The following is a 27,328-nucleotide window of genomic DNA, read 5'->3' on the forward strand; positions in this document are numbered from 1 at the left end:
CGGAAAGTCTTTGTAAAAAATACGCAAATCTATCTAAAAATTCCTAAGTACCCTTTATTGGAAATCTCTCTCTCTCTCTCTCTGTCTCTCTCTCTCTCTCTCTCTCTCTCTCTCTCCCTTTTATTTACTTAGATTATAATATATTTTCGTTTCGTTGCAGATGGCGCTTACAGAGGCACGAAGCTAATTAGACTGAAAGAAATAGTTAACGACGCCTTGAAGATATGCGAAGAGAAGTGAGTCGTTTTCTTTACATTGTTTTTAAAACACTGAGTTTGAATGAGAAAAAGCCATCTTGAAAAGAAATAAAAAAAGGAAACAATACATACCAAAATAATTACCTGTTATTCAATTATTAATATCTAAAAAAATACAAACTTCAATCAGTAAACCCTTTAAATGTAAGAGAGAGAGACAGAGATTTTATATAACTAAGAAATAAGAAATAATAATTGATATAAAGCGAAAATCATAAGATAAATAATTTTCAATTTAAAACGATAGTTATTAATATAATTAAAAATTATAAAATATCCCTAACGCTTTTTATTCACCAAGGAAATAAAATAGCCGCAGCTCTTTTAGTCCTAGCTTTTCAAATGAAGATGAGTTAACTGTTCTCATGCGAAAGCTGTAGGGTTCCCTCTAGCAAACCGACCAGAGAACAGACAACAGACAAAAGTACATTTGGAGAGGTACAGATGGCAGTAGTGGCGGCATTATGTAATGTGGCATCCTCCATAATTTGATGCCGTAGGTACAGTTAAATCCAGTACTGCCGGAGGAATATCCGCAGAATTATTTCTATTATGTAATAAATAACCTTTCTTCCTAATTTAAGCAAAAATTCATAGCTTAAAACATAATTGTAATTTAACGACTTCAGTTTCGCAAACATTCGTTTGGAAATATAAAGTGTGCCATGTAAATCACTCCAACACCAAATAACTTACATTAGTCCGTATCTCATTTAAATCTGAGTGGGTGATTAATCTTACCGCTAATACGAGGATTACCAGCTTGCTGTTTCTCATTTCCAGACTGACGGCAATGATGTATGGTTCCACTGGTGTTATCGCTCATATCCAATATACGTATGTATATTGGACATCGAAGTCAGTGTAGACCCTTTGGGTCTACACTGACTTCGATGGACTTCATTCCTGATTGGTTTAAACAAAACACAGTTTAGTATACTAAACATCTGATTCCTGTAAACACCATAAAGAATTTTGAAAAACATATCTAATAAATAAAGAGGCCATCCTTTGAAAATAACGATTGCTATTAGCTAACTTTACAAGCTAACTTCTCTCTCTCTCTAGTAAAATGTACCATATTTTAATTATCCTACAGTCTACCAATCGATGAGCTTTTGAAAATTTCTTGAATTTCATATTAAATTTAATTTTGAAATTATTGAAAAGTATACTTTTAATGTAAAAATAAATTATTTTATTAAAAACACGAAAATCTCACACACGTAATTTATATATTTTTTTCAGATTTATTTTAAAGCAATAATACATTTTAATAAAACGTGATTCAAAGTTTTATGTTTATGTTTATGCTTAAAATGATTGTAAAAGCCTGCTCTAGACGAGCAGTCATTTACAATCATTTTACAATCATTACACTTATAGCTCTTTGATTTTATAAGGATTGTCTTTTTTTTTTTATTTGTTAAACAATACTCATTGATAATCAAATATATATATTTTTAATTTTGATTTATTTAAAATAATGCATTTCTTTTAATCATTAGTTATTACTTACACGAATCTTAAAGCTATTAATACATAGCATGTTAATATTGTCTGATTTATACCAAATATTTCTTACGAGATTCTTTTATTTACTCCTAGAGGGCACCAGATGATTTGCACTCTCGTTGTGAAGAATCTCAACCGACAGAAGTGCAGTAGCTCAGTGCAACCTAACGATCTGAAAGGAGTTGATTTAGATTTCTACGAAAAGGTACACAAAGAAAGATTTAAACCGATAGTGACTAAATTTTTGAGATTAGTATCAATCTTAAAACGAAAAGTCTTGACGTGCGACAAATAAAGAATTTTCTCCCCTAGAAACATCAGTATGTAATTGCAGTGGAATCCGGAATAATTGAAGTTGCAATGTAATCAATTTCAAGAGTATTTCATTTTTAGTTTCTGTTTAATAGAAAATCAGTAAATCAATGTTTAATAAAAATACATACATGGATAGTACAAATGGCCTACAAATAATTCATACTTCATATGCTGTGATACAACTGCTTGACTTGCCTCAAGTAGCAAGCGTGATAGATGCTCTCTCTCTCTCTCTCTCTCTCTCTCTCATTCTCTCTCTCTCTCTAGACCAGTGAAGGCCTTACGTCACCTTAAACTGACATCGACCTGCTTACTTTGATAAAGACTAAATCGCCTGCGGAGATGGAAATGTATTTGAGTTTCATCTTTTTACAACTTCTTAATTCTAAATTGGCGCCCTCTTTTGGTGCCATTTAGAATACACACCCACTTTACTACACAGATTTATTATTATTTGAAATGAGATGGAATTTTTTATTTAAAGTTCTGCAAAATCAGATAAGTTCCATGCTTAATGACATAACATAATACGTGTAATATTGCATCGCATTGCATATTTTGCGTTCTGCATCGAAATTGCAAATATAAATAAATATAATTATAAATATAATTACATTATAATATTAAAATACAAATAAAATTCATTGCATTTAAATTTTTTTTTCAAAATGATAAAAGACAAATAATTTTTTTTTAGCATTAGTGGTTAATTTGTCATTTTAGATTTTCAATATTCTTAGACAAATTTAATTACTCTGTGATCAGATTTTCTGTGTTCATGTTGGTTTCGTTTCGTATTAGAGAGGTAAGCTATTAAATACTTTTCGAGCCATATATATAGTGTTTATATATTATTTCTTTTTGTGCTTTTAGGATTTAACTCTTTTAAGCCCACTTTTCTGCAGAAGAAAATATTATTATTATTTTAATATTTACGTGCTGATTATCAGACTTTAGGAAAAGTAGTATCGTAAATATATAATTGTGTAAGTAGTAAGATGTTTAGTAGAGTATATTTAGTAGAGTAGAGTAAATATAGAGACACCGACTCTTGGCGTCAGTGTCTCTATATTTACGTTTGGTTAAAATGCTTCTGTACGTCATTATCATCAGAGCTACATGCAACTTTGTTTCACTTCACACACAAACAGAGAGAGAGAGAGAGAGAGAGAGGAAAATGTTAATCTATGTCTCTCCTTATAATGAAAATTGCCACATAAATGTGCAGGCAGGAACAAGCTATAATCATTAGCTTGTGTTAGTCACGAAGTTTTGTTTTGCTTCAAGCTTGATACGTGCCTTAATTCCCTGATTAAGGTACTTGCTTCATGAAGAGTAGTTAAACTCAGAATCGTGTTCTGTTCGTTTAACAGACTTAAATATTTAAGGAATGGATTTATGTTTTTCAAGGATGAAAAACCGTATTCCTTCCTGCAGAAAAATACACTACTATGAGTTTCTGACACTAACTAACAGTGACGGACAGTAAGCCATGAATGACATTAAATGTGTGTGTGTGTGTGTGTGTGTGTGTGTGTGTGTGTGTGTGTGTGTGTGTGTGTGTGTGTGTGTGTGTGTGTGTGTGTGTGTGTGTGTGTGTGTCCTCTTACAATTACAGAAAACGTAAAATATTTCCTATTCTCTTGCTTCGTTAAATTTCGTCTACATCTACTTTACAATAATGTAATACATTTCATAGATTGCCAGAAGAAAAGTACTCTTTATATTTTTAAAGCCAGCGCGAAATCAATACGATATTACATCATGAATAACACGCATCTTATATTCGTTTTAGACATACTGGAACCCGACTCTTGACTGCTGGTGGCATAAGGAGATGGCACTCGTCGATGAGCACTGTGACCCAGAATGGGTAGATGCAGAAGATCCGCTTTTTATTTTGTATACGAGGTAAGAATTAGAACTTTAAAAACCTAGGCATGTCAAGTGTGCTTTTATTTATGTCTTCCTTATTTCGAGAATGAGCAACCAGGAAGAGACAGCTACTGGACTGTAATTCATTCTTCGGAGATATCGGGACTTCCCAAAAGGTGGATTGTTCGCATCTTTCCACGAGGAATAACAAACGGTGATGTTTTCGATTTGGGCCCCCCCCCCATCTTTTCAACTTAGTACGATGCCCTATTTTAATTAGTTACTTATTGTTTTTCTGCCCTTCTATATTAGAGGAATCAACCCCATCAGATCCAGATGCACAACCGAGGTTATAAATTATCGGCGATTGTCTGAATAAGAGATTCTCAGGCTCGCCTTATGAAGATGCATAAAGGAGATCTCACCACTCTTCCAGATACCAACGTAAATAGCGTCTGTGTGCATACAGGTACTAGAACTAGCAGCTACGAGTACAATGGATTCTTGAGGATATCAGATTTCCTCATCACGGTACCGAATATATATACACTGCAGCATGTTAAAGGATTAGTCTTCCATTACTGTACACTACATCTTTTATGACTGGGAACGAAAAGTTGTTAAGTAGGTCTTAAAAATTCTTCGGAGAATCTATTAATTCTAGCTTTCAAGTGGCTCTGCCTTTACCCCAGAAAAATAATTAAATTGTAAATTACTAATATTTTAGAAACATGCATTAAATTTTTCGAAGATTATAAACTCTTCGAAAACTGGTTAGCCTTTTTGCTCATCAAACTTACTTTGAAGTTTGCGGTTAGAATGAGAGCGGAGGATGGTTCCAATCTCACGGTGGGCATAAATATTTATTAAATCCCTTTAGGTGAGACCTGAATTCAATTGCCCCATATGAGACCACCGGTCCCACTACTTACTGAATACCTGAAGTGACTAGGAAAACTGTCATATTTGGTCTCTACGGCAGGGTGCCGGAACTATCTAATTTTAACTCACCAAATTTATATATTTTTGTCTATGTATAATTTATATCTGTACTAACAGAATTTATATCTATATATAAATTCTTTATATATAAAATATCGATATAAAGAATTAAATTGACATTCCCCCAGTTAGTAGATCTTTATCAAAGTTAAAGTAGAGTTTTACTTTTCGGGAACTTGGGGTTTCAACTTCGCTATTCAGACAAACTGATCTTAGAACTCACACTATTTCAGACATAACATACTATTAGGGTTTAAAATCACGTGACGACAACGCTTGTTTGTCATAATCTCTTCCTTGAAAGTGTCCATTCACTGATAGGCTTGAGCTCAGCTGTCAGTAATAGGTGATGGTTAGAGACTGTCTGCTCATCGATCTTCAAAAAGTTACTTACGCCTATTCCTTTTGGAAATAAAAGGGTTCGAGGAGTTATTTATTTTATAAAGAAAGTTCAAATATTGTTCTTTTATTAGTTATTACGTATCAGGTAATAAGTGCTGTTATGTTCTAGTGGGTCCACCGGAAAGCCCAAAGGGGTTCTTCATACTGTTGGAGGTTACATGATGTACGGAACCTACTCTTTTCGAATGGTATTCGATTATCATCCAGGAGATGTGTTTTTTTGCACAGCTGATATCGGCTGGCTTACGGGACACACTTATACTGTTTATGCATCCCTTCTTAATGCTGCCACCATAGTGATGGTAAGTACCTCTACACACACGACATTAATATGTACTATCAAATAACTCATGCGTAATAATGTCTAAATCCATGTGGCAGACCGTATCTAATTCATTTCGTTATAATGCTCTGATTTGAATTTTTATAGGATTTACTTGCGTAGTAATATTACCTGTTTATTTTTTATCTTCCTTAGTTCGAAGGAGTGCCATACTATCCAAGTCCTGGTAGATATTGGCAGATAGTCGATAAATACAGGGCAACTCATTTTTATACCGCTCCTACAGCTTTGCGCACTCTGATGAAATATGATGACAGTTACGTAACTAGGTAAGTGCGCCACCTATCCGTGGAAGCGTTATTGGAATCTCAATAAGTGGGAAAAAATGCATCGTATCATATTTGAATTGCGCAGTTCAAACGGTATATATACATATTCAAGATCACACTGCTACATCAAAATCATTTTTTTTATTTATTTATTTTTACTAGAAACGAACATAATTTCAATGCTAGTTTACGATTTATAGTACGGTTTAGTTTGCGCAAGCATCAATGACTATTAAGATTATCCTGCTTGTGTTGCAGAATAAAAAATCGGAGAGGCAAAAAAACCCTGTCTCACCGAACGCGGGTCTTTTCGCCCCTCAAAAACTGGATTCTTTTGTTTGAACTAAACCGAATAAATATCGTTGATGACTATTATCACCGCTACGAAAATCGATTGTTTAGCTGTTATATAAATGTGTCTAATAATAGACAGAAAAGAGACATAATGGAATGTTTGAAATTAGTTTAAGATAGAGGAAGTCTGTTGCACTTGAATGAACCAGGCTCTACTGGCAAAGACAATAAAAAAAAGATTAATATAGAAGAGTTAGAATAGATATAAATAAAACTAAAATAAATCCTATAAATCCTCGAACTAAAACTGTGCTGCTAACGTGTGTTAACTGCATAGTTTAAGTCCAAATATGTTTTGAATTGGCAGAAGAGCCAGGCTCTGCTTTCATAATCGCTGCGCTTGTTCAGTCCATCTCTTCGGCTTGTTACACAAAAAAAGACATTCCTAATTGTAATTAATATTTATTTGTATATATACCTGTGTGGGTGTTATAGTCGAGTTCAATGAGTTCCCCGATTAAAAACGAGAGTTTCTTCAGAAAATAAAGTCGTAGGATTAGTTACTAAATAGAATCAAGTTTTTTTTTTTGTTTTTTTATTTATTTATTTATTTTTTTTAAGTTCTGGAATTATCATGGATTTTTGAGAACATATTCGTAGAAGTCATCGTCTCCTTACAACGGATGATTTAGATCACTGCAACTTATCTCATAACTCGATAGACTCTATTGTTGTGAATCTGAATCTGCATTGCTTCATTTCAAAAATGCTCAGGTACTTTGTTGATAAACTTATCATCAAATAAAATACGTATATCGAAATCCAACTAATAAAAAATAATTAAAATTCAAAATACTTAAATTGCATAAATTTAAAAAAAAAAAAGCTCTCACTTCTTGAAAATGATTTCTTATTTATTAGTTTCTTAAGACATACGAAATAAATGAAATACTAAAACAGTTTTCGAATATCCTTCGCCGACAAGACGCAGCTAATGTGTCCATTACTTTTATAGCGTCCAGTGCCGAACTGTCTTCATTTTTAGCGCATTCAAATGGAACAAATGTACGCCTCTCTCTCTCTCTCTCTCTCTCTCTCTCTCTCTCTCTCTCTCTCTCTCTCTCTCTCTCTCTCTCTCTCTCTCTCGTGTGTGTGTGTGTGTGGAGGGGGGGGGATTTTTCCATTAAGCTGCCTATAGAGACAGCCGCTGCTACGTATTTTATGTGATTTCAAAAGACGTTTTCTCATTTCTTGGACTGCATTCAACGTATTTGTTTTTGAGAAGTTCTTCGAACAAGCGCAGAAAGAACTGCACAAAGAAAATCTACGGCTATTCACTGCTTCCACGTGAGGTCTTCAGTCAGTCATATGCGAATCTTTGGTCCCATTGTTTGGAACTTTCGGGTTCTAATTGCAAGACGTTTGTAAGGAAATATTCAAGATGGTTTCAAGTAGGGCAGTAAATATTGCAATTCATTTACTAAACTTTCCTTGGATATTCGATTTTTCCTAACCCCCAGTTTCAGTGTTTATGGATAAAAACAGATTTTAAAAAAATAATAAATAAATAAAAAGGTTGAAATTAATTTTTGAATAAATGCCATTTTAATGTTTTACCACATGCATGCTGCTTCTCTGATATCCCCACAGTTGGGTGCGTCTATCATCACTCGGAATGAATACCAGATGATGACAGTCAAACTTCCACCCACACCGGTCTGTTATAAAATAGGAACGATATACGGGCGTATGTGCAGATATTTGAAGGTTTGTTTTATGCTGTTTGAAAGTTCAAAGGATGCGTTTTCTTTCATTGTTGAACCCAGAATATTGTTAAGTCTAGAATCCTCCATAGTTTCTGAATTTTAGTTTCGAGTGATTGGATTCTTTCTGGCTATAAATGCAAGAGGCATGAAAACATCAATGGAATGACTGGAACTATTAAGGATCTACGTGTCTGAAAAGCTCTTAGAAAGAACAAATCACTGACCAGTGATTTCATGAATTTGTCGTTTGGTTTCGTTTTATAAGCTTGAACTGTAATGTTTTTCGGAATTCAACTATTGCTTTAATACCACAAACAATATTAGTGACTCAAAAATCGCTAACTACTGGAATCTCTTTAATTCATTATCTGGCTTTCAAGGTTTTGATCTTACTTCCTCTTGGGAACATCTTTTAAAAGGGACATCAGTCGCTGCGTATCTAATCTTTTGCGGAGTGCTTATCATGACGTACGACCAGCCTTGGGACCATCATCAATCACGCGGAGACGATCATATGACAACCTGTCTCCGCCTTCACCGCACATTCCTTAACCGGTGGTCCAGGTAGCGCTTGGTCTTAGTAATGAACAAAATAACTCGCCTGGCGCTTTAAGAATCTTATCGTCGAGTGCAATGCGTATTTTTGAGGGGGAAATGCAATAGACGTTTGCCTCATCACGTCCTAGTTATAACAATGTAGTCTGTTTCTCGATTATTATGATTATTATCATCATAGCAACCTGATAATGAATAATATCAATTACTTTTGTTACAGACACAGTCGGAAAAGTCTGAGGATTTTAGCAAGTGTAGGAGAACCACTTAATTTTGAGGCCTGGATGTGGTATCATGAAGTGGTTGGAGGAGGACGCTGTACAGTGGTTGATACCTATTGGCAAACGGAAACAGTAAGTATAGTCACATCGATTTGTTTATATATTTTAATAAATAATGGAAGGACCGGATTTTCCAGAATGAAATTCTACCATCCCATGTATAAATTAAAAAAAAAAGAGGAGGCCGAAAAGTTCTGATAAACCCCTAGAACAAAGATGGCATTAAAGCAACTAATATAACCACAAGAAAGAACATATCTTAAAACCCTTTAACCCCCATGTTTCATCAAATTTTTGCAATAATTTGTGCTTTTTTAAGGATATATAATAAGACATGTCAGACAGCTCAATGCCTTCTTGGTTATTATCACATTACAACTTTTCATATATATCACCTACACGTACATACTGTAGACTCAAAGACAATTTTTTGGCACTTTCAAAACCAATTTGTCAAAATTGGTTTTGAAAGTCAAAACAATTCTACTGAGGAAGAATTGTTTACTACTAAGCCGGCCTTCTTGGCCGTGCGGTCAGCGTATCCACTCTCCAGCCAAAAGGCTACGGGTTCGAATCCCGCCATGGGCATGGATGTTTGTGATTATCTGTGAAAATACTAGTGGTAATGATGGACGGTAGATGGCGTTGGTGTAGATGATGATGGTAGTTGCGATTCGTTGTAGTTGGTGGATTTAGTGGTGGAGACAGAGAGCTGTAGAGTAGGTGCCCTCCCTCGATGAGTCTTTGGACTCCCTGGAGGTGTTACGTAATAATAATAAGAAGCACTCGAACTGCAGTAGAAGCAACAGTATCACATAAGGTTACCCAATCTGTGTTCCGACCTGGAACCACATCTGAAAGGGAAAAAAAAACTTAAAAGTGCACGAAAGAACATAATTTGTATTATGGATATTAACATATTATTTTGCTAACATTAATTTAGAGTAGATAAAGCTATAAGTTTTTTTTTTTTTTTAAGAAAGAAACTGTTAACTACTTTTGTATAGGAAAGATTGCATTCTATGTATATTACACAAGAAGATGGAGGATCCGTCATGAATTATGGGATTCAACTAAGAATTGCTAACTTCTTCAAACACTTAATAACCGATGTTTGTGTTGGTAAGCATAAAATAGAGATTACTACGATTTCTTCTCCAAAAAAACCCCACTTTCCCATAGAAAAACAAACAAAATCGATTGGTAAACATATGCTGAAGACACTGATGTCACATGGCCGTGATTGCATCGTGGTCCCATTTTACAATTTACTCTTGAGAATGTTAAAAAACGAAAACTTAATTTTGGGATACGACTGAGATATCGTAAGCTTCAGCAAAATTACGTGAAAAAATTAAATAACTCTGTAGAACTAGTACCGTCCTTTTGGACTTGACATTTAGGATTACAGTCAGCATTTATCTTTAATGAGTAATTCTCATATATGCCTACCTTTAAATGAATTATGCATTCAAACATTGAGATCATAGTTTAAAGAGACTTGATATCAGATGGAATATCTGTAATGGCCTGATAGATTTCTGCTGCAAATCACACGTTATACTCAGTTCACCAGCAGTTTTTTGTTTTAATTCTCTTCCATATGATAATGCCTATTAATTACACAACAGTTCACAATTCTGTAGCATAATTTTAATTATTATTAATGCAATGTTGCACTCTCACTCGAATGCTGTTTGACTAGAACAAATACTTTAACAAAATTCATTGTTTGCTACATTTTTCCAAATATTGGATTCCAGAATGACAATTTACGACATGATGAAAAGTCACTTATCATTTTTATACAAAATGGCATTCTTTTTATTATGATATACCGCATTTCAGCATGCTTACCAAACTGTTTTTTATAGGGTGGACTTGTGATGACCCCCATTCCGGGATATACAACAATCGAACCCGGGTCTGTGGTAAGTACGTCGTCAGTATTTTAGTCCGTATTTTAGCTTTATAACTAAATATGAATTTTTTTTTTTTGTCGTAGTTTGAGAAAATTTATTATTATTTTTTTTTTCGCCACTTCAATTACATATGGCACAAGTATGTTTTTCTTTCTAAGCAAAAAGACTTACTCAATATTTGATACTGGTGCATCTTGACCGGAAATAGATTGATCTGTTCAGTCTACGCTTCCGTTTAACGCCCAAGTTTAATATCGTGTTTAATACTAGCAAAGGAAGGAGAAAAATAACTCATTGAAATGGAAGAGCATTGTCGAGTTTCTTGCAATACACTATATTTGTATTCACGCCCCAGTTATTTTTTCATACTATTTCTATCGCCTTTTCAAAAATATTTGCTGCTCTTTACGATATACTCCCTCTTTTCGATAAAATTCTATTGTAGTTGCAAAATCTACAAATACAGAAATATGAAAGGGTAACACAAACACAAAATGGTTTATCCTTTATTGCGGGATACGCAGTAGCTGCTTTATGACATCATTTTCAACAGAGAAGCAGTTACAGAATACCTGAAAGATTAATGAAGGCAAATAATGTATCTCATTTCATCAGGCAGTACAAATACTCTGCGTCATAGTTACGAGAAACATTATTCCGCATTTTCGCTCTAATCCAAACCATTATTCGTCAGAATGGTTGTTATTAACAAGCGAGGTTCAATTAGATGTATATACACCAGATGTATCGAAGTCTTGAATTCCTATTTTGTTAGCGGATTACTTCAGACAATGCAGAAATGTTTATCTCCGTCAAATATGCTCAGGTGGACTAATTATCGTCATCTTGGTTAGTTCTAGTCATGGCTTATGAATATTAATACATACTCAGAAGATAATTTAAGTTTTCGACTCCAGAAATATTTCTGTCTGTTTGTTTTTCTTATACGCAAATAGATAATTATACGTTAAGATTTATTACAAGTAAACTATAAATTTTATTATAAATGTCACTTAAAATCGTATCTGCATTTACTGTCTATGTTGATTATTTTTTTATAAATGATATGATTTTTTTTATAAATTTTTCATTTAACTGTTGGTAATCGCCAGCATACAGTTTGCACAACGAGGTTTTTTTATTATTATTATTTATTTATTTTTTTTTTTTTTGAATGAATTACGTTTAGGCAGAAATGAATACTTTCCTTGGATAAAGCATACGTATTATAACTGTTTTCAGAAGCGGATCCAGGATTTGAATTTATTTTATTTTATTCGATTCAAAAAATATTCGCAAAAGCTTAGGAGCGTGTGATATAATTTGCTTCAGTTTGTTACTGAAACAGTTTGTTAATTTTAATTTGTATAATATAACTAGTCTCTGGTGCTCGTTATTTGTTTGTTATTGTTTTCAGTTTAACAGAATGTTTATAGCTTAATTTGGATACAAAGTACTGCACGTGAAAGTAACGCCACAAGTAAACGTGTAATTTTTATTGTCATGGAAACATGACGTCATAGCAGTCTGTTGTCTCGAGGGAATTTTTTTTTTTTTTTTTTTTTTTTTTGTAACATGGCATCTTTAATGTATACAAAGCGCATAAATAATTGAGAAATAATATACTTATGAACTTATTGAACTTATTGAACTATATGAACTTATGAAATAATATTGTCAGTTAAATATTAAGTAGTAATGATTAAATTTAAAGTCACCTTTTTACTTAGAAAGGACGATTCAATACGCGAAAAGTGGAACTGTTTGATTCTTTGCAGTCGACTGTCAGGTTCAATATTAGTGAGCTTAGACGAAACTGTCTGCAGCCAATAATCAGTCAATAAAAATAAGCAACTATAAAAATAATGAGACATATTAAATCTGAAATGAGATTTAAAAATATTAGGAAGTTCAGAATATTTTTAAATCTGATTTCTGAAGATTCGGAATAATTTAAAAATTGAGGTTCCTTAGGGAATTATCCAATGTTATGCTTTCTTTGAAGTTTCAAAATGGCTTTCGCAACGAGTGTGAGGTTCACACAAATACCACTTAGACGCCTGTATTTTTTGCTAACAAAACACACAAAATTTATATAACGAAGGATATTATGCATCTCTTCTGGTTATATTGTAGCCAGATGTAAAAATTTTTAAATTTCAGAAGTTATCAAGACTTATGATGACATAACTTTCAGCATCGGATTGCACTACTTAAAAGACACGGACCTTACCCAGGAGCCCACGTATTCGCTTTTTATCAGTGCGTTTAGGTTTCACTGGCTTGACAGCTATTTCGAAATGTTGGTTCTCGTCAGAGACCAGATGGAAACCTTAAGAGGGCAAAAATCTGCAGTTCAAGTAGTCTTTTTAGTAGTACAAACCAAAGTAAACTCATGCCGAAGGTTACAACAAGAATAGATACATTCTGCTCTCTCCAGAACGAAGCTTTTCTGGCTCTGTATTTTAATATAAAGTTTAATTCTTTCTGGGGTTTATTTTTATGATGATTTTCTTTTTTCAGACTTTGCCATTCTTCGGAGTGGAAGCTGCTCTTTTAGATAATGAAGGAAATGAGATTGAAGGCGCTGGTAAAGGATATTTGGTAAGTTACGGATTCCAAGGAACTTTGCAAACTTGAGTTTAGTCATGAAAATTAATTTTGTATTTGCTAATTAATCAAAAATTTGCTGCCCCATTTTGAAATAACCGTCAGAATTTGTTAAACTTTAAATATTTTAATGACTACTTTTTTCAAGTATTTCTCTGCTTGAATGGATTATTCCGCGACGTTTTTTTCTGAAGGTCAAACTTTATAGGATTCTTGAGCTAACTTCACGTTATATTAAAACAAAACCTATAAGTTGTTAGCCGGCCTGGCTGGCCGAGTGGTTAGCGTATCCGCTCTCCAGCAAAGTCTGTTGGTTCGAATCCTGCCTTGGGCATGGATGTTTGTGATTGTCTGTGGAAAAACTAGTGGTGGTGGTCGGCGGTAGATGGCGTTGGTGTAGTTGCGGTCAGTTGGTGGATTTAGTGTTTGAGACATATCTGTAGAGCAGGTGCTCTCCCTCGATGAGTCTTTGGACTCCCTGGAGGTGTCTAAATACCTCCTAAAAGTCTATAAAAGTCTAATAATAATTATAATTATTATTATTATCTAAGACCTCTAGGGAGTCAAGGGCTCATCGAGGGAGGCTGTAAATTACCCAACCCAGCTTTCATACCTTCCCTTAAATTAATTTACACTAGATGCACTCACTACCCCAAAGGGCAAATTATTCCACTCACTCACTCACTCCTCTCTGAGAGAAAAACCTAGCTCTTACCCCTTTCTTGACTGAGAACAACCTTAACTTTTATAGATGCCCCGTGTTCTCTTCCCGCCTTCCATATAACGAAAATTTTCATCATTTGAAATGCTACCCATTTAAAAGTTTATAGACCTCTATCATATCACCCCTCTTTCTCCTGTTAACCAGAGTCTGTAATCCACATACTCACAATCTGTCCTCATAATCTAAATCCCATAATCCGGATATAATCTTTATTTTTGTAACTCTTCTTTGCACCCTTTCCACGGCTTTTTTATTCCCTTGGAACCCGGGAGACCAAATCTGCGCACAGTAATCCAAGTGTGGTTTATCAAAGCCTTATAAATAGGTAAAATTATTTCCTTATCCTTAAATGGCAAGGTTCGCTTCAGCATAGAAATTATCCTCTGAGTTGTATTTGCAACTTTTGCTATATGACCTTTGAAGTTTAAATTCTTATCCACCAATACACCAAGATCCCTTGCTTCTTCAGTTTCTTGTAGCATAACCCCGCTAATATAATATGCCGCTGGATCTCTAATCACGCCAAAGTGCATAACTTTACACTTATTAACATTAAACTGATAACCATTTTCGTGTGCCCAGATTTCCAGTCTATTCAAATCATTTTGTAATTGCTGAATATCAGTAGCATCCCTGATTGCCCTGCCTATCTTCGCATCATCAGCAAACAATTGCAAATCTGATGATAGACCCTGCTTGAAGTCATTAATATATAGATTGAACAATAATGGCTCAAGGATTGAACCCTGAGGTACACCACTGTTACCTTAAATCTTGCAGATTCACACCCACTGTATACCACTTTTTGATATCTGTCTGTTAACCATTCCCTGATCCAAGTCAATAGATTATGTTCCAATCCCATATTCTCCGGTTTACGCAACAGCCTCTCGTGTGGTATCCTATCAAATGCCTTAGAAAAATCCAACATTATCGTAGTGTATCCATTCCCTTTATCCAACTCGGCCGTAACATTGTTATAAAATATGAGCAAATTGCTAAAACATGACCTTCCTTTAGTAAACCCATACTGTTCCCTGCAGAGTATAGAATGATGGTCTACCCATTTCTGTATGCGAGTTCTTACTAAGTTCTCTAAAATCTTCACTACCACACCAGAGATACTAATAGGTCGGTAGTTAGACACATCAGTTTTTGCACCACCCTTGTGCAATGGAACTATATTCCATTCCTTCCATTCCTTTGGTACCATTCCTGAGCTGAGACTCAACTTATACAAATGTGTCAAAGGCCTAGCCAATTCAGTTGAACATTCCTTTAACAAACGGGCAGCTATTCCATCTGTCCCGATTGACAAATTCTTATCCAGGTTATGCAAAAGCTCTTCAACCTCATTTTCATGAACGTCTAGCTCTTCATCCAACGTAGGAGTAGCACTGTGCACCATACTACATACACCTGGTTGATATATCTTAGCAAAGTGAGCACTCATTAATAATAATAAAAACCTTGTAATCGCTCAGTCCGTTTTCGGTCAAACAGACTATCGGTTGGCTTGGAAAGAAACAGGCCGATGGTGGTGGTGGTTCCTGCTACGCAGGACTCTTTTCATGGACATCACTGGCTCCTTTCATCCTCCCGCTGAATGCACTTCGATTCGACTACTAATTCTTACATGAAGATGGCTTCAGAGCAAGTATTGCCCTACGAAGTGATAGTGTGTCCCGATAGATGTGGACTCTCAGCAAGACAACCCCCCGTGTTGCAAGAATTCTGTGTGCTCTGCTCCTGATTTGAATTCCATCGGACATTTGTGGCATTATGTGGAATGGAACGAAGTATAGGCCTACACCAGTGTCTAGTTCGGATGCTGAACTTTGAGATAATTCTGTCTAGCTGGTCCAGAATACCTCAGGAGATCTTCTGTGGTCTAGTAGATTCAATGCTAAGATACAGATGCAAATGGTTATCTTGGCCAAAGAAGGCCTAATAGATGATCATAATGTTTCGATGAGTGGTGTGCTCTCTCTCTCTCTCTCTCTCTCTCACACACACACACACACGCACGCACGCACGCACGCACCTCTGATGAAATCTCTTTTTGTATTTCAGGTATTTAAAAAGCCATGGCCGGCAGTAATGAGGACAATCTTGGGAAATCACAAACGATTTGAAGAAACTTATTTCACTAAGTTCCGTGGTTATTACTTTACTGGTGATGGTAAGTGAGTTTATTTTTAATATTACAGTTTAATAGTCATCCCTGGACGCGATTCAAAGTAAACACATCAAAGAAGTAATTAAAGTACATTAGTGCTCGTTAAATCGATACCCACAGAAATGAATTCTTTCTAAATATTATGCAACGCACGTATTGATTCTTCCGACTGTAGCATTAAAGTCAAAGCCAAATGTGTTTGTATTATCGACTCCGTTGGCTTTGACTACAGTAAAAGGCTTACATTTGATAAGTAAAATGTGAAACTTTTCTTGACATTATTTTTCAGTATTATAAAATTAATTTAACAAGCCGAATTTCTTTATTTCTTAAATATGTGGGACAAGCTTTTAAATAAACGGTTTGGGTGTATTGATATTAAATGAAGAATATCATGCATACCTCATCTTACGAGTAGAAACACTTTCTTAGGAAAACGATGCCAGCTTCCTTCCTTTTCTTGTGTTCTATTGACTCTCAACCTGAAATATCCCTGAATTTGATAATAGAAATTGCAAGGACCTCCGTATCTTAGTTGTTATAGACGAAGCCCTTTGATTGGAAAGACCCGGGTTTGAATTTTGTCTAGGATGCGAAGACCCTTTATCAGGGCTTTTCAAATGGAGATGAGTTAGCCGATCTCAAATGGAGATGGCAGCGTTTTCTCTCTCTCGGAAACTCTGATTTTTCTTTTCTCCCACAAATAGGCTTCATACACACATATTGACAAACTTAAAAGACTCCTTAGAGGTATGAAGCAAGCAATGGAAAGCTGGCTGCATTAAATTGCCTAAAAAATACTATCTGCGCGGGGTATTTTCGAACCACTTGGTCTATAATAAGCAGAGTTGGGATCTTACACCAGACGTCAGATAGCAAAACAAATATTCACCAGAATACGATGGATGACTGTGTCGTTTTACGTTCTGAATTACAAGGTTAAAAATCTGAGTTTCTAGCAGGATCCTATATATTAGCCAATGATTTACTAATTCAGAAAGAGACTGGGAAACGTTCCAGCAAAATGTTTATCTAGAATGGACTCTAGAGGAGACTGTGCTCAAGTGAATATACTTTTAATTAATAGTTATTACCTGAAATATCGGAGTTCACTAAAATTCAAAGAGAAACCAGCACACAGTACAATGAGTTCATCCTGTATTAATCACATAAACATACGTTCACCCTATGAGTTCACAAGTCAGCATAAAAACATCATAAACAAACACATGGAAAATGAAACATAAGCAACTATGGATCTGTTGCATTGCCAGTAATCAATCAAATTATCGAGCGCATGGATCTCACAGACTCTCCACATATCTATCAAAAAATTCAAATCAACACAGCCTTGGCCTTAAAAGGAAAAAAGGAACAATATCGCTCGTGAAATACTTTACCAATTTAATACTAACAGTAGGTTGTTTTCATTGATTTTTCAAAAGTATCTGCCGTACAAAAAAACATTATGAAACAAGTTAACGAATACCGGAATGGGGGAGGAGGGCTTCTATTCTCATGAAATGTTTAATATCTATCTGGGAAATAGGACACGCATCGCACGTTCGGGATCAACCCAAAGCAGAGAGTGACCGATATTCTGTGGAGTCCCGCAGGGAGCCGTTCTCTTTCCAACCTTATTTAATGTATACACGCAAGTCATTACCAGCTTTCATTAATAGACAAGATCTTCGAGTGTGTAGATGATACGGTCGTGGTGTCTGTCCATAATGATGCAAATATAGCCCACATATCACATGCAACGCTGGATAACTGGAAAACCATACATACAAACCTTGATATATACGAAGTAAAAAAATATTCAGTCATTCACAGATCCAGCTCATTAAAACTAAGTATTTCACCTATGATCTTGTCCTTCTGTATAAAAAACACGAACGCCATTAAAACCACGAAGATCTGCAGGATAATACTTAATGCTGCTTTAAATATTGGAATAGTCATGTAAACTATGTACAAAACGAACTCCATAAAATAGCAGGCAAGTGATACAAATGAAAAGACAGTTATACACTAATGTACAAGATATATGACCAGTGGCGGCTCGTGGCTTGAAATCGTGGGGGTGCTGCAACTTTCGAAATATACATACACACGGTAAGTACAGTGTATACGTGTTTGGATACCAAAATATCAAAATTATGGTAAAAATTAAAAAAAAATTAAACATGAAAATCTATTGTTTATTATCGATAAAATTATACAGTTTGGTATAATTCAAAATTATTTAAAAATAAAATCCATTATCATAACCCCAATAATGTTCTAAAATAAAAACTATAACAAATCTTATGCCTTTAATTGTAATGTCCAAATATTTAAAAAGACGAAGTAAACACGATAAGCACTACGAACACTCTACTACTGGCGCAAACTGCATATAAACAACAGTGGAACTGCGCGACGGACAGTGCCGCATTACTCTAATAGCTCGCATCTCTATGATGTGCATATGCTTGGACGCGTAGCAATGAGACACTGTGGTAAACAGTGTCATATTGTTAACACAAAATACAAAGTAAACACAAAAATCATTGAACTATAAAACACCAAACTGATTACCTACGAACACAGAGAAGAGGTCGCATTTTACATGTCGCAGTGGCGCAATATAAAATATTTTATGGGAAAATGGCTATGCCGCTACTCAGTAATGTCGAAACACTACTTTAATCGTAACTACACAATAACAATCAAAGATCAGAATCAAAAACTAAAGCACGCTTATAAATATTTAATAATTATAGCAAAAAGCCATCTGAAGATTTTCCATACCCCACATGATCTCCGATAAAAGAAACCTCGGGGCTTATAGAGAGCCTGAAATCGGGATTAAGGAAATATGATGGAAGCAAGCCTGTAATGCTGCTACTACACAAAGATGCTCCAATATAACATGGCGTGAACTGTGCGTGTGTTTCTTTGTTTCTTTTATTTAAAAGCAGCTTACTTATTACTTTATACTGTAAGGTAGAACAAATGTCAGAAACTCCTGAGTCACCACTTTCCATATATGTCTTTTAAGAAGTTTTTGTTTTATGATTTCACAGAAATACTTTTATTTTATGCCATTAACTTTTTTAGACTGACAAAAACTTATACCTTGCAGGTGCTCGAAGAGATGAGAAAGGACACTACTGGGTCACTGGTAGAGTTGACGATATGCTGAACGTGTCTGGTCACTTACTGTCCACCGCTGAAGTTGAAGCGGCAATTTTACGAAACAAAGCGATAGTAGAAACTGCTGTGGTTTCTCATCCCCATCAGATTAAGGGAGAATGTCTATATTGCTTCTTAGTTCTTAAACAGGTAGGCATTTCTTATTGGAAACTTTAAAAAGAGAGAGAAGATAGACTAAGCTTTGCTAGTAAAATGCATGAAGAATGAATGAATGAATTATTAATTTTTTTTAAAATTTTTTAAATATTTTTTTTTTGCAAAACAGTGTAGTGTTCTGCAACAATTCACAATCTCATTTTTTGCCGATACGTCCATATTAATCATTAAGCAGTTTCCAGCACAATCATCATCTATGAGTTACTTTATTAAGACATGGAAACGTAACAAAGAAAATCAATCAAAGAAGCAGTCGCATACACCACATGGACTGCCAATAAGAAAGAGGGCAGTGAACTGGAAAAGTTGAGCATTTCTTTGATTCTTCTTGCACCATCCATGAATTGTCTTACCTAGGAGTTCAGGACTTCAGAATCTGTAAATAATTCTCGCATTGTATTTGAGTGTTGCAAGAGTTCACCGTGACAGGATTGTAGATTGAAAATATTGTGGTAGGAAGAGACCAATTGTGATATTTATCCCAAATCATTTGACCTTATTTTCCAAAGTGTATTATCCATATATCAACTGTGACGGCAGTTATGTATGATAGAGCAGGGGTTCTCAACCTTTTCGAATGGCGTACCACTATACTTAATTCAGAATATTATACATACCAGTAAGCAAATTTATTCTGGAAAAGCAGGATTTGTTGGTCCCAGGGGAAAAATACGCATTTCTCTACAATACTAGTGATTTATTTGGTTATTTATTATTTTATTCAGATATTTATTGGAGAAACAGATACTCCTTGAATCTGTTCAATGGATTGTTCTGTAAAATATGCAATTTTTACAAATTAAATGACTTAATTTGAGTCTTAAATTGGATTAAACATTCAACTTATTCTTGTACTTGTTTTTGATATAAATGAGAGAAGAAAACCCACACTCACAAAGGTAAATAGTTGCAAACGCCAACAGAAATTTTACAGCTTTTTCTGAGATCATTGGATATTCATTTCTTCTTGCCAACCAGAAGTCTGTTAAATCCATCCTCTTGATACCTGAGACTTCCGTCGCAGGCAAATTTTGGACTAGAGAGCCGTTTTCAATGGAAAACGACTCTCTAATCCAAAATTCTGAAGCCAGTTTTTCAGGGAAGTATTCCTTGAAATCTGTGATTAGACTCCCAAGATGCTTCCTTATTCACTGCCAGTTCACTATGAAGAACAATTTCATTCTCAGTTAAGAAAGCATCCAACAATGGAAAGAACACTTGTTTCCAGTATCGATTTCTTTAATGATGAAGCCAAGTTTTTTCTAAGAACGGTAGTTTTATCCTGTACCAAGAATAAGGAAGTACGCACCCCGCAAGCTCGTGTTCAGCTGGTTGAAGTGGCAAAATAAATCTGCCATGTAAGCCAACCGGGCAAGCCACAGTTCATCAGTGGAATAATTCAAGCCTGAGTCTGAGGATTTGTCAGAGAGAAAAATCTGCATTTCTGAACGAAGTTCAAACAGGCGACTCAATACATTTCCCCTCGACAGTCACCTAACTTCGGTGTGAAGTAAAAGAGAATCATGTTCAGCACCTATTTCATTGCACAAAATGGAAAATAGTCGTGAATTCATAGCTCAATGAAGTTAACAAGTCTCACACTTTCATTCAAAACTGTCTTCAGAGCAACAGGTATATTTCTTGCGACTAAAGCCTCGCGATGAAAGCTGCAACGTACAAATTTTGCTTGTGGAGCTACTTTAACTTTTGCAACAAATCCACTGTGTTTCCCAAACATTGCATGGGCTCCATCAGAACAAACAGCAACACATTTATTCTATTCTATATCCTTCGTAAATGGCATAATTTTGAAAATATTTCATTTGAGGTTGTTCGAGCAGGCAGTTGTTCACAAAACAAGAACTCTTCCTTCACTGTAAGAAGATGAGCCATGCTGATAATGTCAGTAGTTTCACCCAGTTGTATGGAAAAATATTTACTAGCCTGAACTTTTTCTGTTAACGGCTCCTTAACATTTGAAGACAAATCTGAAATTCTTCGTGATAAAGTGTCATTGGATAATGGAATCATTTCAAGTTGTTTTGCTGCCTTTATCCCCAAAATGATTCTAACCATATCTGTAGCTGCTGGTAATATTAATGACTCTCCGATCATGTGAGGTTTTCCTGCTTTAGCTATTCTTAAACTGACTTCATAAGATGCCTCCAGAGCTTTCGTGTTAAACTCTGAAAATGAGGATATTTGTTTTTTCCTTGCTGACAAATCGGACAGTTTTCTCTGGAAATATTGCAAAGGTTTGTGTTTTAAATCGCCATGCTTAGTTTCAAAATGACCTTTAAGAAGGGAAGGCTTCATAGAATGTTTGATAGCGTTTCAAAACATTCTATGAAGACAGGTGCGGTTTCTTCTCCAATATATGTGAAACCATACGATAATTAACTAAGATTATATTTACCTTGCGCTGTACGGAGCTTTTTTTTTTTTTTTTTTCATTCTTGTACAATGATGTCCTCCGTCGGTTGGTTAGAATTCGAAATAGTGTATTCTGGCAGAAAAGAGAAAAGAATTGTTTCCCCAGCTTACACTCATTTCTCCCTTCGATCTTTTCGAAGATCCGCTCGTTAACCACTTATTCATGTTCCGGTTTGTATCCTCTGGCACAAACTACCTATAAATCTGACAATTTCGCAAATAAAATCTCCCATTCAAAGACAATAATCCAACACCACTACTTTCTTAACTGTAACTGCGGCTCGCGGCTAAACAAACGACAACGGACAAACTGTGTTCCCATTGGTGTCCGATCAAATAAATATTACTTTCTGTCATTGTCATTTGATTAATACTTATTAAATTCAAATTGAACTTCCCTATTATTTTTGTATATTATTATACAAACGTTTTTAATGATAATGTAAAATCTAATTGTTTTCATTTAGTTGCATGAAATATTTTAAGTAGAACTGTTAAATATTTGTGCATACATTTTTAATTCTGAACTCATGTTGCGGGTAAAAAAAAATGTTAATTTACCCTTTTATTTTATATTCTGTTTTCGTACCACCCGGCAGTGGTTCACGTACCACCAGTGGTACGTACCATAGGTTGAGAATCCCTGTGGCAGAGGATTCATAGTTATCTTGATCTGGACTAGTATCCCTTCCTTCGTTAAGGGCCCAAAAATTGAAACACGTAACGTCTTTTTTGACATTTGCGTGCTGATATGTGACTGCTCTGTGTGAGTTCTTCGAAAAGAACCCATTGGAGAATCAGTATCATAATTTGCAATGTCATAATGCAAGGATTGGGACGGCTTGATAATTCAAAGGTTACATTGGCCAGTACAGAGACTCATTCTAATTCCTATGAACTGCTTGTGGAATTAATAGGAATAGATTGAAGACTAGACCAACACATCCCACTTCGTTAAAGAAAATGACTGCCATTCTGATTATCAATATTTAGTGCAAAGTCTACCCAACAGAGCGACATCCCTAATCGTATTCTTTCCAAAGATGTATTAAGATTTCTACAGCACTCAGATGTGCATACAATTTTGCAACATAGCGAAAAATAAAATAATTCCAGCTTTCTCTCTCTCTTTTTTTCCAAATTAAGTATATTAGCTATTTTTATTTGTTTTTCTCTTAATGTTTGTGCTTAATGATTATTAGATATATTTTGTTAGGATACTGCTCTTATTTTAAACTGAATATAAGTTCTTGAAATGCATAATAGATCCTAAACTAATTATTATTAATTTTGTTATTTAATTTTATGAGAGTAAGTGATATTACAAGTGTGGTAAATTCCGAATGATCATAAAGATAGTCCAGAAATCTTTAATTGAGAAAGGGACAGATTTGATTATAACAAATTTAATAATAATAAAGTAAGTTAATCATTACAGGGAAATTAAAATAATTCATCTTCTTATTATTATTATTACTGTTACATGAGACCTCCAAGGAATCCAAGGATTCATCGCGGGATGGCATTCTACTCTACTCCACTCTACTCCTCTATGTACATTTCGCCGTGTCTCCTACTACTTAATTCTCCAATCAGAACACTCCTACTATCAAACGCCAACTACAGTAGTTTTTTGTTTGTAAATTATGTGTGTTCTCACGGTGATCTGTCTGTATTCTGGATGAAAAAACCCAACTTTCGGGAAGAAATATAGGCTCATATTCCTAATAGATATCTGGAATAGCAACGCTTTCTTTATAAGAATAAAAGCAGTCTTTTAGAAAGTATTTTCTACGACCAGCTTCCTTTCTGAAAAGGAGACAACGATCACAAGAATAATATCTATAAGGTAACACGGAAAAAAAATCAGTTTTGAAACTGAAAGCTTTTATAAAATCTAACTTCTGCCGCCATGAGCGATTCAACTTCACAGTTTGTCAAATGAACTTTATGAAGATTTTAAATAAGGAATCACCTAAGTTCTCCTTCCTGCAGTTTAACTGAACTGAAAGAAAGAATCTGCTGGTAATTGTCCTCAGCAATCTACGGTCCATTATTAACAGAAGCTCAAAAATTGGATAATTAGTATTCTAGATGATATTCGAATCCAGATGTTTCCAGCTAAAGGGAAGCGTTGATACCAACTCCGCCACATTGCATGATTTGTAAGCAATCCATTCAAAATGTTGTTATGTTGTCTTTAGGAGTGAGCACAAAATAATAGCTTCATTCATTTATAATCTTCATTTTTAATTGCCGAATTCTTTCAGCTCAGTTAAAAGGAGTCTTTTGATGGTTTTCCCCCCCTCTTCATAATTGACTGTGCGATGAGCAATGGATTTTTTGTGTGTGTGTGTGTGTGTGTGTGTGTGTGTGTGTGTGTGTGTGTGTGTGTGTGTGTGTGCTCTGATGATCAATGCTAAAATCATGTAACTCATTAACTTTCAATATAACCCCGATATTCTTCAAAGGTTATCTGGTCTTTCGACTTAGGTTTTAAACAAGCACCATTTATTATTTGATAGTCTAATGTATTTAAATTTCTACATAATCCATTTAATATCTAATGAACTAGGAGGAAAGGTTTGTGTGACTTGATTTGCTTACTAGAATTTAACGCTTTCTAATAATTTTCTTAATTAAAAGAAATTAATTAAAGCACCGTTAAACAAGTCATTTAACTTTCCATAATTTCTCATATATAAATCTTCAACTTTGGGCTCATTTGCTCGTAATGGAATCGCTTGATAAGCTGGTGTGAGTTTGTGTGGCGCGTGGTGATTGATTAAAAGTTTTTGAATGATTATATATAGTGAATTGATGACTTATAATTTTCTTAGTGAACTATCCTTGATGATTAGAATTTTTAAGGATGTGTTCGATCAAGTATTTGACTGTATATGTAAAGTTTTTTATACATTTTAGGTAAGTACTATACTTCAGAAAACTGTAGTTGCAACGAAAGCGATTTACTAAGCCTAATTTTTTGTTTCCTATACTGGTAGATCGATTTGATGGATATTTACATTTGGTTCTAGGACTCGCTTCTCAAACTTTATTCTAACAAGATTATTATCACTTATCAACAATGACAAAACCTCTAAATGAAACCATATTCGAAGAGGTATATAAAGAATTCCTAAGACTAGGAAAATTATTAAGCGACAACTGGCCAGAGAAAGTAAAGCCGTTTGATATATCCCCCCCCCTACAGCAATCACAGATGACAAATGGATGATTTCAATGATGTAAGTATAACGCTGACTCAATCAGAATTAGGACACTCCCCAAATCTAGAGGATGCTACATTCCAATACAGCATCCGGCAATCATTGGAAAAAACGTACACAGAATTCCAAATAGTCAAAAACAAGAGAAAAATCTCCTCTACCGCAGAAGCACCCAAAGTAACGGAGATAGAACCAGATAATGAACCTAAAGAAAGGGTACCCCAGTCGTCTTAAGGGCCAAAGAGCGCTGGACATCCGTTTCATGTGCACTGAAACCTTCAGATATAACCTTCACGAAAGCTACTAACACGGAAGAAGGAATACGTATACAGCCGACAACATTCGTCACACTACAGACAAATGACCAAATTCATAGAAAACAACAACCTGCCATACCGCACATTTGCACTCAACAGTGAGAACCTAAAAGTGGTATGGGGGGGGGGGTGACTGAAACAATATACAGATAGAAGAAGTCACAGCAGACCTCCAATTCAAGGGATTTAGCCCAATTGAAGTCAGCCGAATGTGGCGAGCTGATAAAACACCCTACCTCCTAATTCTAGTGGAAATCGGTAAAGACCAAAAACACACTTATAACCTCCAGATCATCTGTGATCTAGTCATAAAAGTAGAGGCATTAAAGCATAAATCAACTACAACTCAATGTCACAGATGCCAAAAATTTGGGCACGCACAACGATGCTGTAAGGCTGAATTTTGCTGCGTGAAATGTGGAGGAAAACATGCATCAACAGAATGTAAGAAGCCATTCACACAACCAGCAAAGTGTGTAAATTGTGGAGGTCCACACCCATCAAACTATAGGGGATGTACAGCATTTCCTCAAAACCAGAAAACACAACTCCAAAGCAGCAGACCCGCACAAGAACGCACGCCATCCCAACAAATCACGTTCTCCTCAACGAACGGAAGGACGTACGATAATGTAGCAAGACCAGCCTACCTAAAAGACCCAAAGACAAGAATAAATCACTCACAGCAGTCCAAGAAACCTAACCTCCACAATATAACAAGCTGCATAGGTGAAATACTTGCAGAACTCTGGCAAACTAACCCAAGTCAAGAAGCAAAGGATATAGTCCTAAAGCACACACACTCACTGTTCGCTGAAATCCTTAATGAATAAGAATAAAAGAAAACCCACTTCACTTCAGATAGTTAGCTGGAATGCCAACGGACTGCCCAACAAAATACAAGAACTACAGAAATTCGCAGCAGCAACCCAAACAGATATTATTCTCATAAACGAAACACACCTTCGTCCAAGTGGCAAGATCAGAATCAACAATTATATTCCATACCGCACAGACAGGACCTACACAAGAGGAGGAGGCACCACCATCTTTGTCAAAAGGAACATTAAACATAACGCAGTAGCTAAACCCCAAAAAGAACACATAGAAACAACAGGAATAGAAATGTATATGGAAAACTCAAGCAGTATGATCTTTGCAGCCTACAACCCCCCAAATAAAAAAACTCCTAGAATCAGATCTGGATGAAATACTAAACGCAGGTAAAGCAGTAATCGTAGGTGGAAATTTGACCACTAAACATTCCACATGGAACAGCAGAAACTCAAATATGAATAGCAGACTACTGCATTCACATACCACTACACGAAACATGACAATAATAGGACCAACAAAATCCACACACTACGTAGCAACCGGCCGTTCAGATGTACCTGATATAGCAATAGTAAAAAACATTGCACACAGCTATCAAATGCAAGCAGTCAACGACTTAAGTCCTGATCACAACCCCATTATATTGCAACTAGGCAACATACAAGATTTAACAGAAAACAACACCACCTTTATAAACTGGAAACAACTTCCTTCAACCATCCAGGAAAATCTTGGTCCAATACGCATATAACATTCACTGAAGATATAGAAAAAGCAGTGAAAACCTTTGAAAAGCAATTATTAACAGCAGTATCATAGGTAACAAATATAACCAAATGTGCACC

The 27,328-nt window shown here is 35.3% G+C and overlaps 1 protein-coding gene across 1 annotated transcript in view; it reads left to right on the top strand.

The window, feature by feature from the left end:
- Positions 1-27,328, top strand: part of LOC150099717 (acetyl-coenzyme A synthetase, cytoplasmic-like) — a 109,866-nt gene that overhangs the window by 71,788 nt on the left and 10,750 nt on the right. The window contains exons 5-14 of the mRNA XM_090404526.1: positions 161-236; positions 1,866-1,977; positions 3,883-3,998; positions 5,476-5,668; positions 5,845-5,978; positions 8,814-8,946; positions 10,749-10,805; positions 13,320-13,400; positions 16,204-16,312; positions 19,440-19,639. Of these exons, the coding sequence (XP_090260652.1) occupies positions 161-236; positions 1,866-1,977; positions 3,883-3,998; positions 5,476-5,668; positions 5,845-5,978; positions 8,814-8,946; positions 10,749-10,805; positions 13,320-13,400; positions 16,204-16,312; positions 19,440-19,639 (1,211 nt within the window). The remainder of the gene's footprint in view (positions 1-160; positions 237-1,865; positions 1,978-3,882; positions 3,999-5,475; positions 5,669-5,844; positions 5,979-8,813; positions 8,947-10,748; positions 10,806-13,319; positions 13,401-16,203; positions 16,313-19,439; positions 19,640-27,328) is intronic.

Source organism: Typopeltis vanoorti, chromosome 14, assembly GCF_054136105.1.
Source record: "Typopeltis vanoorti isolate ZY-2024b chromosome 14, IOZ_Tvanoo_1.0, whole genome shotgun sequence".
In the NCBI taxonomy this organism is placed as follows: domain Eukaryota; kingdom Metazoa; phylum Arthropoda; class Arachnida; order Uropygi; family Thelyphonidae; genus Typopeltis; species Typopeltis vanoorti.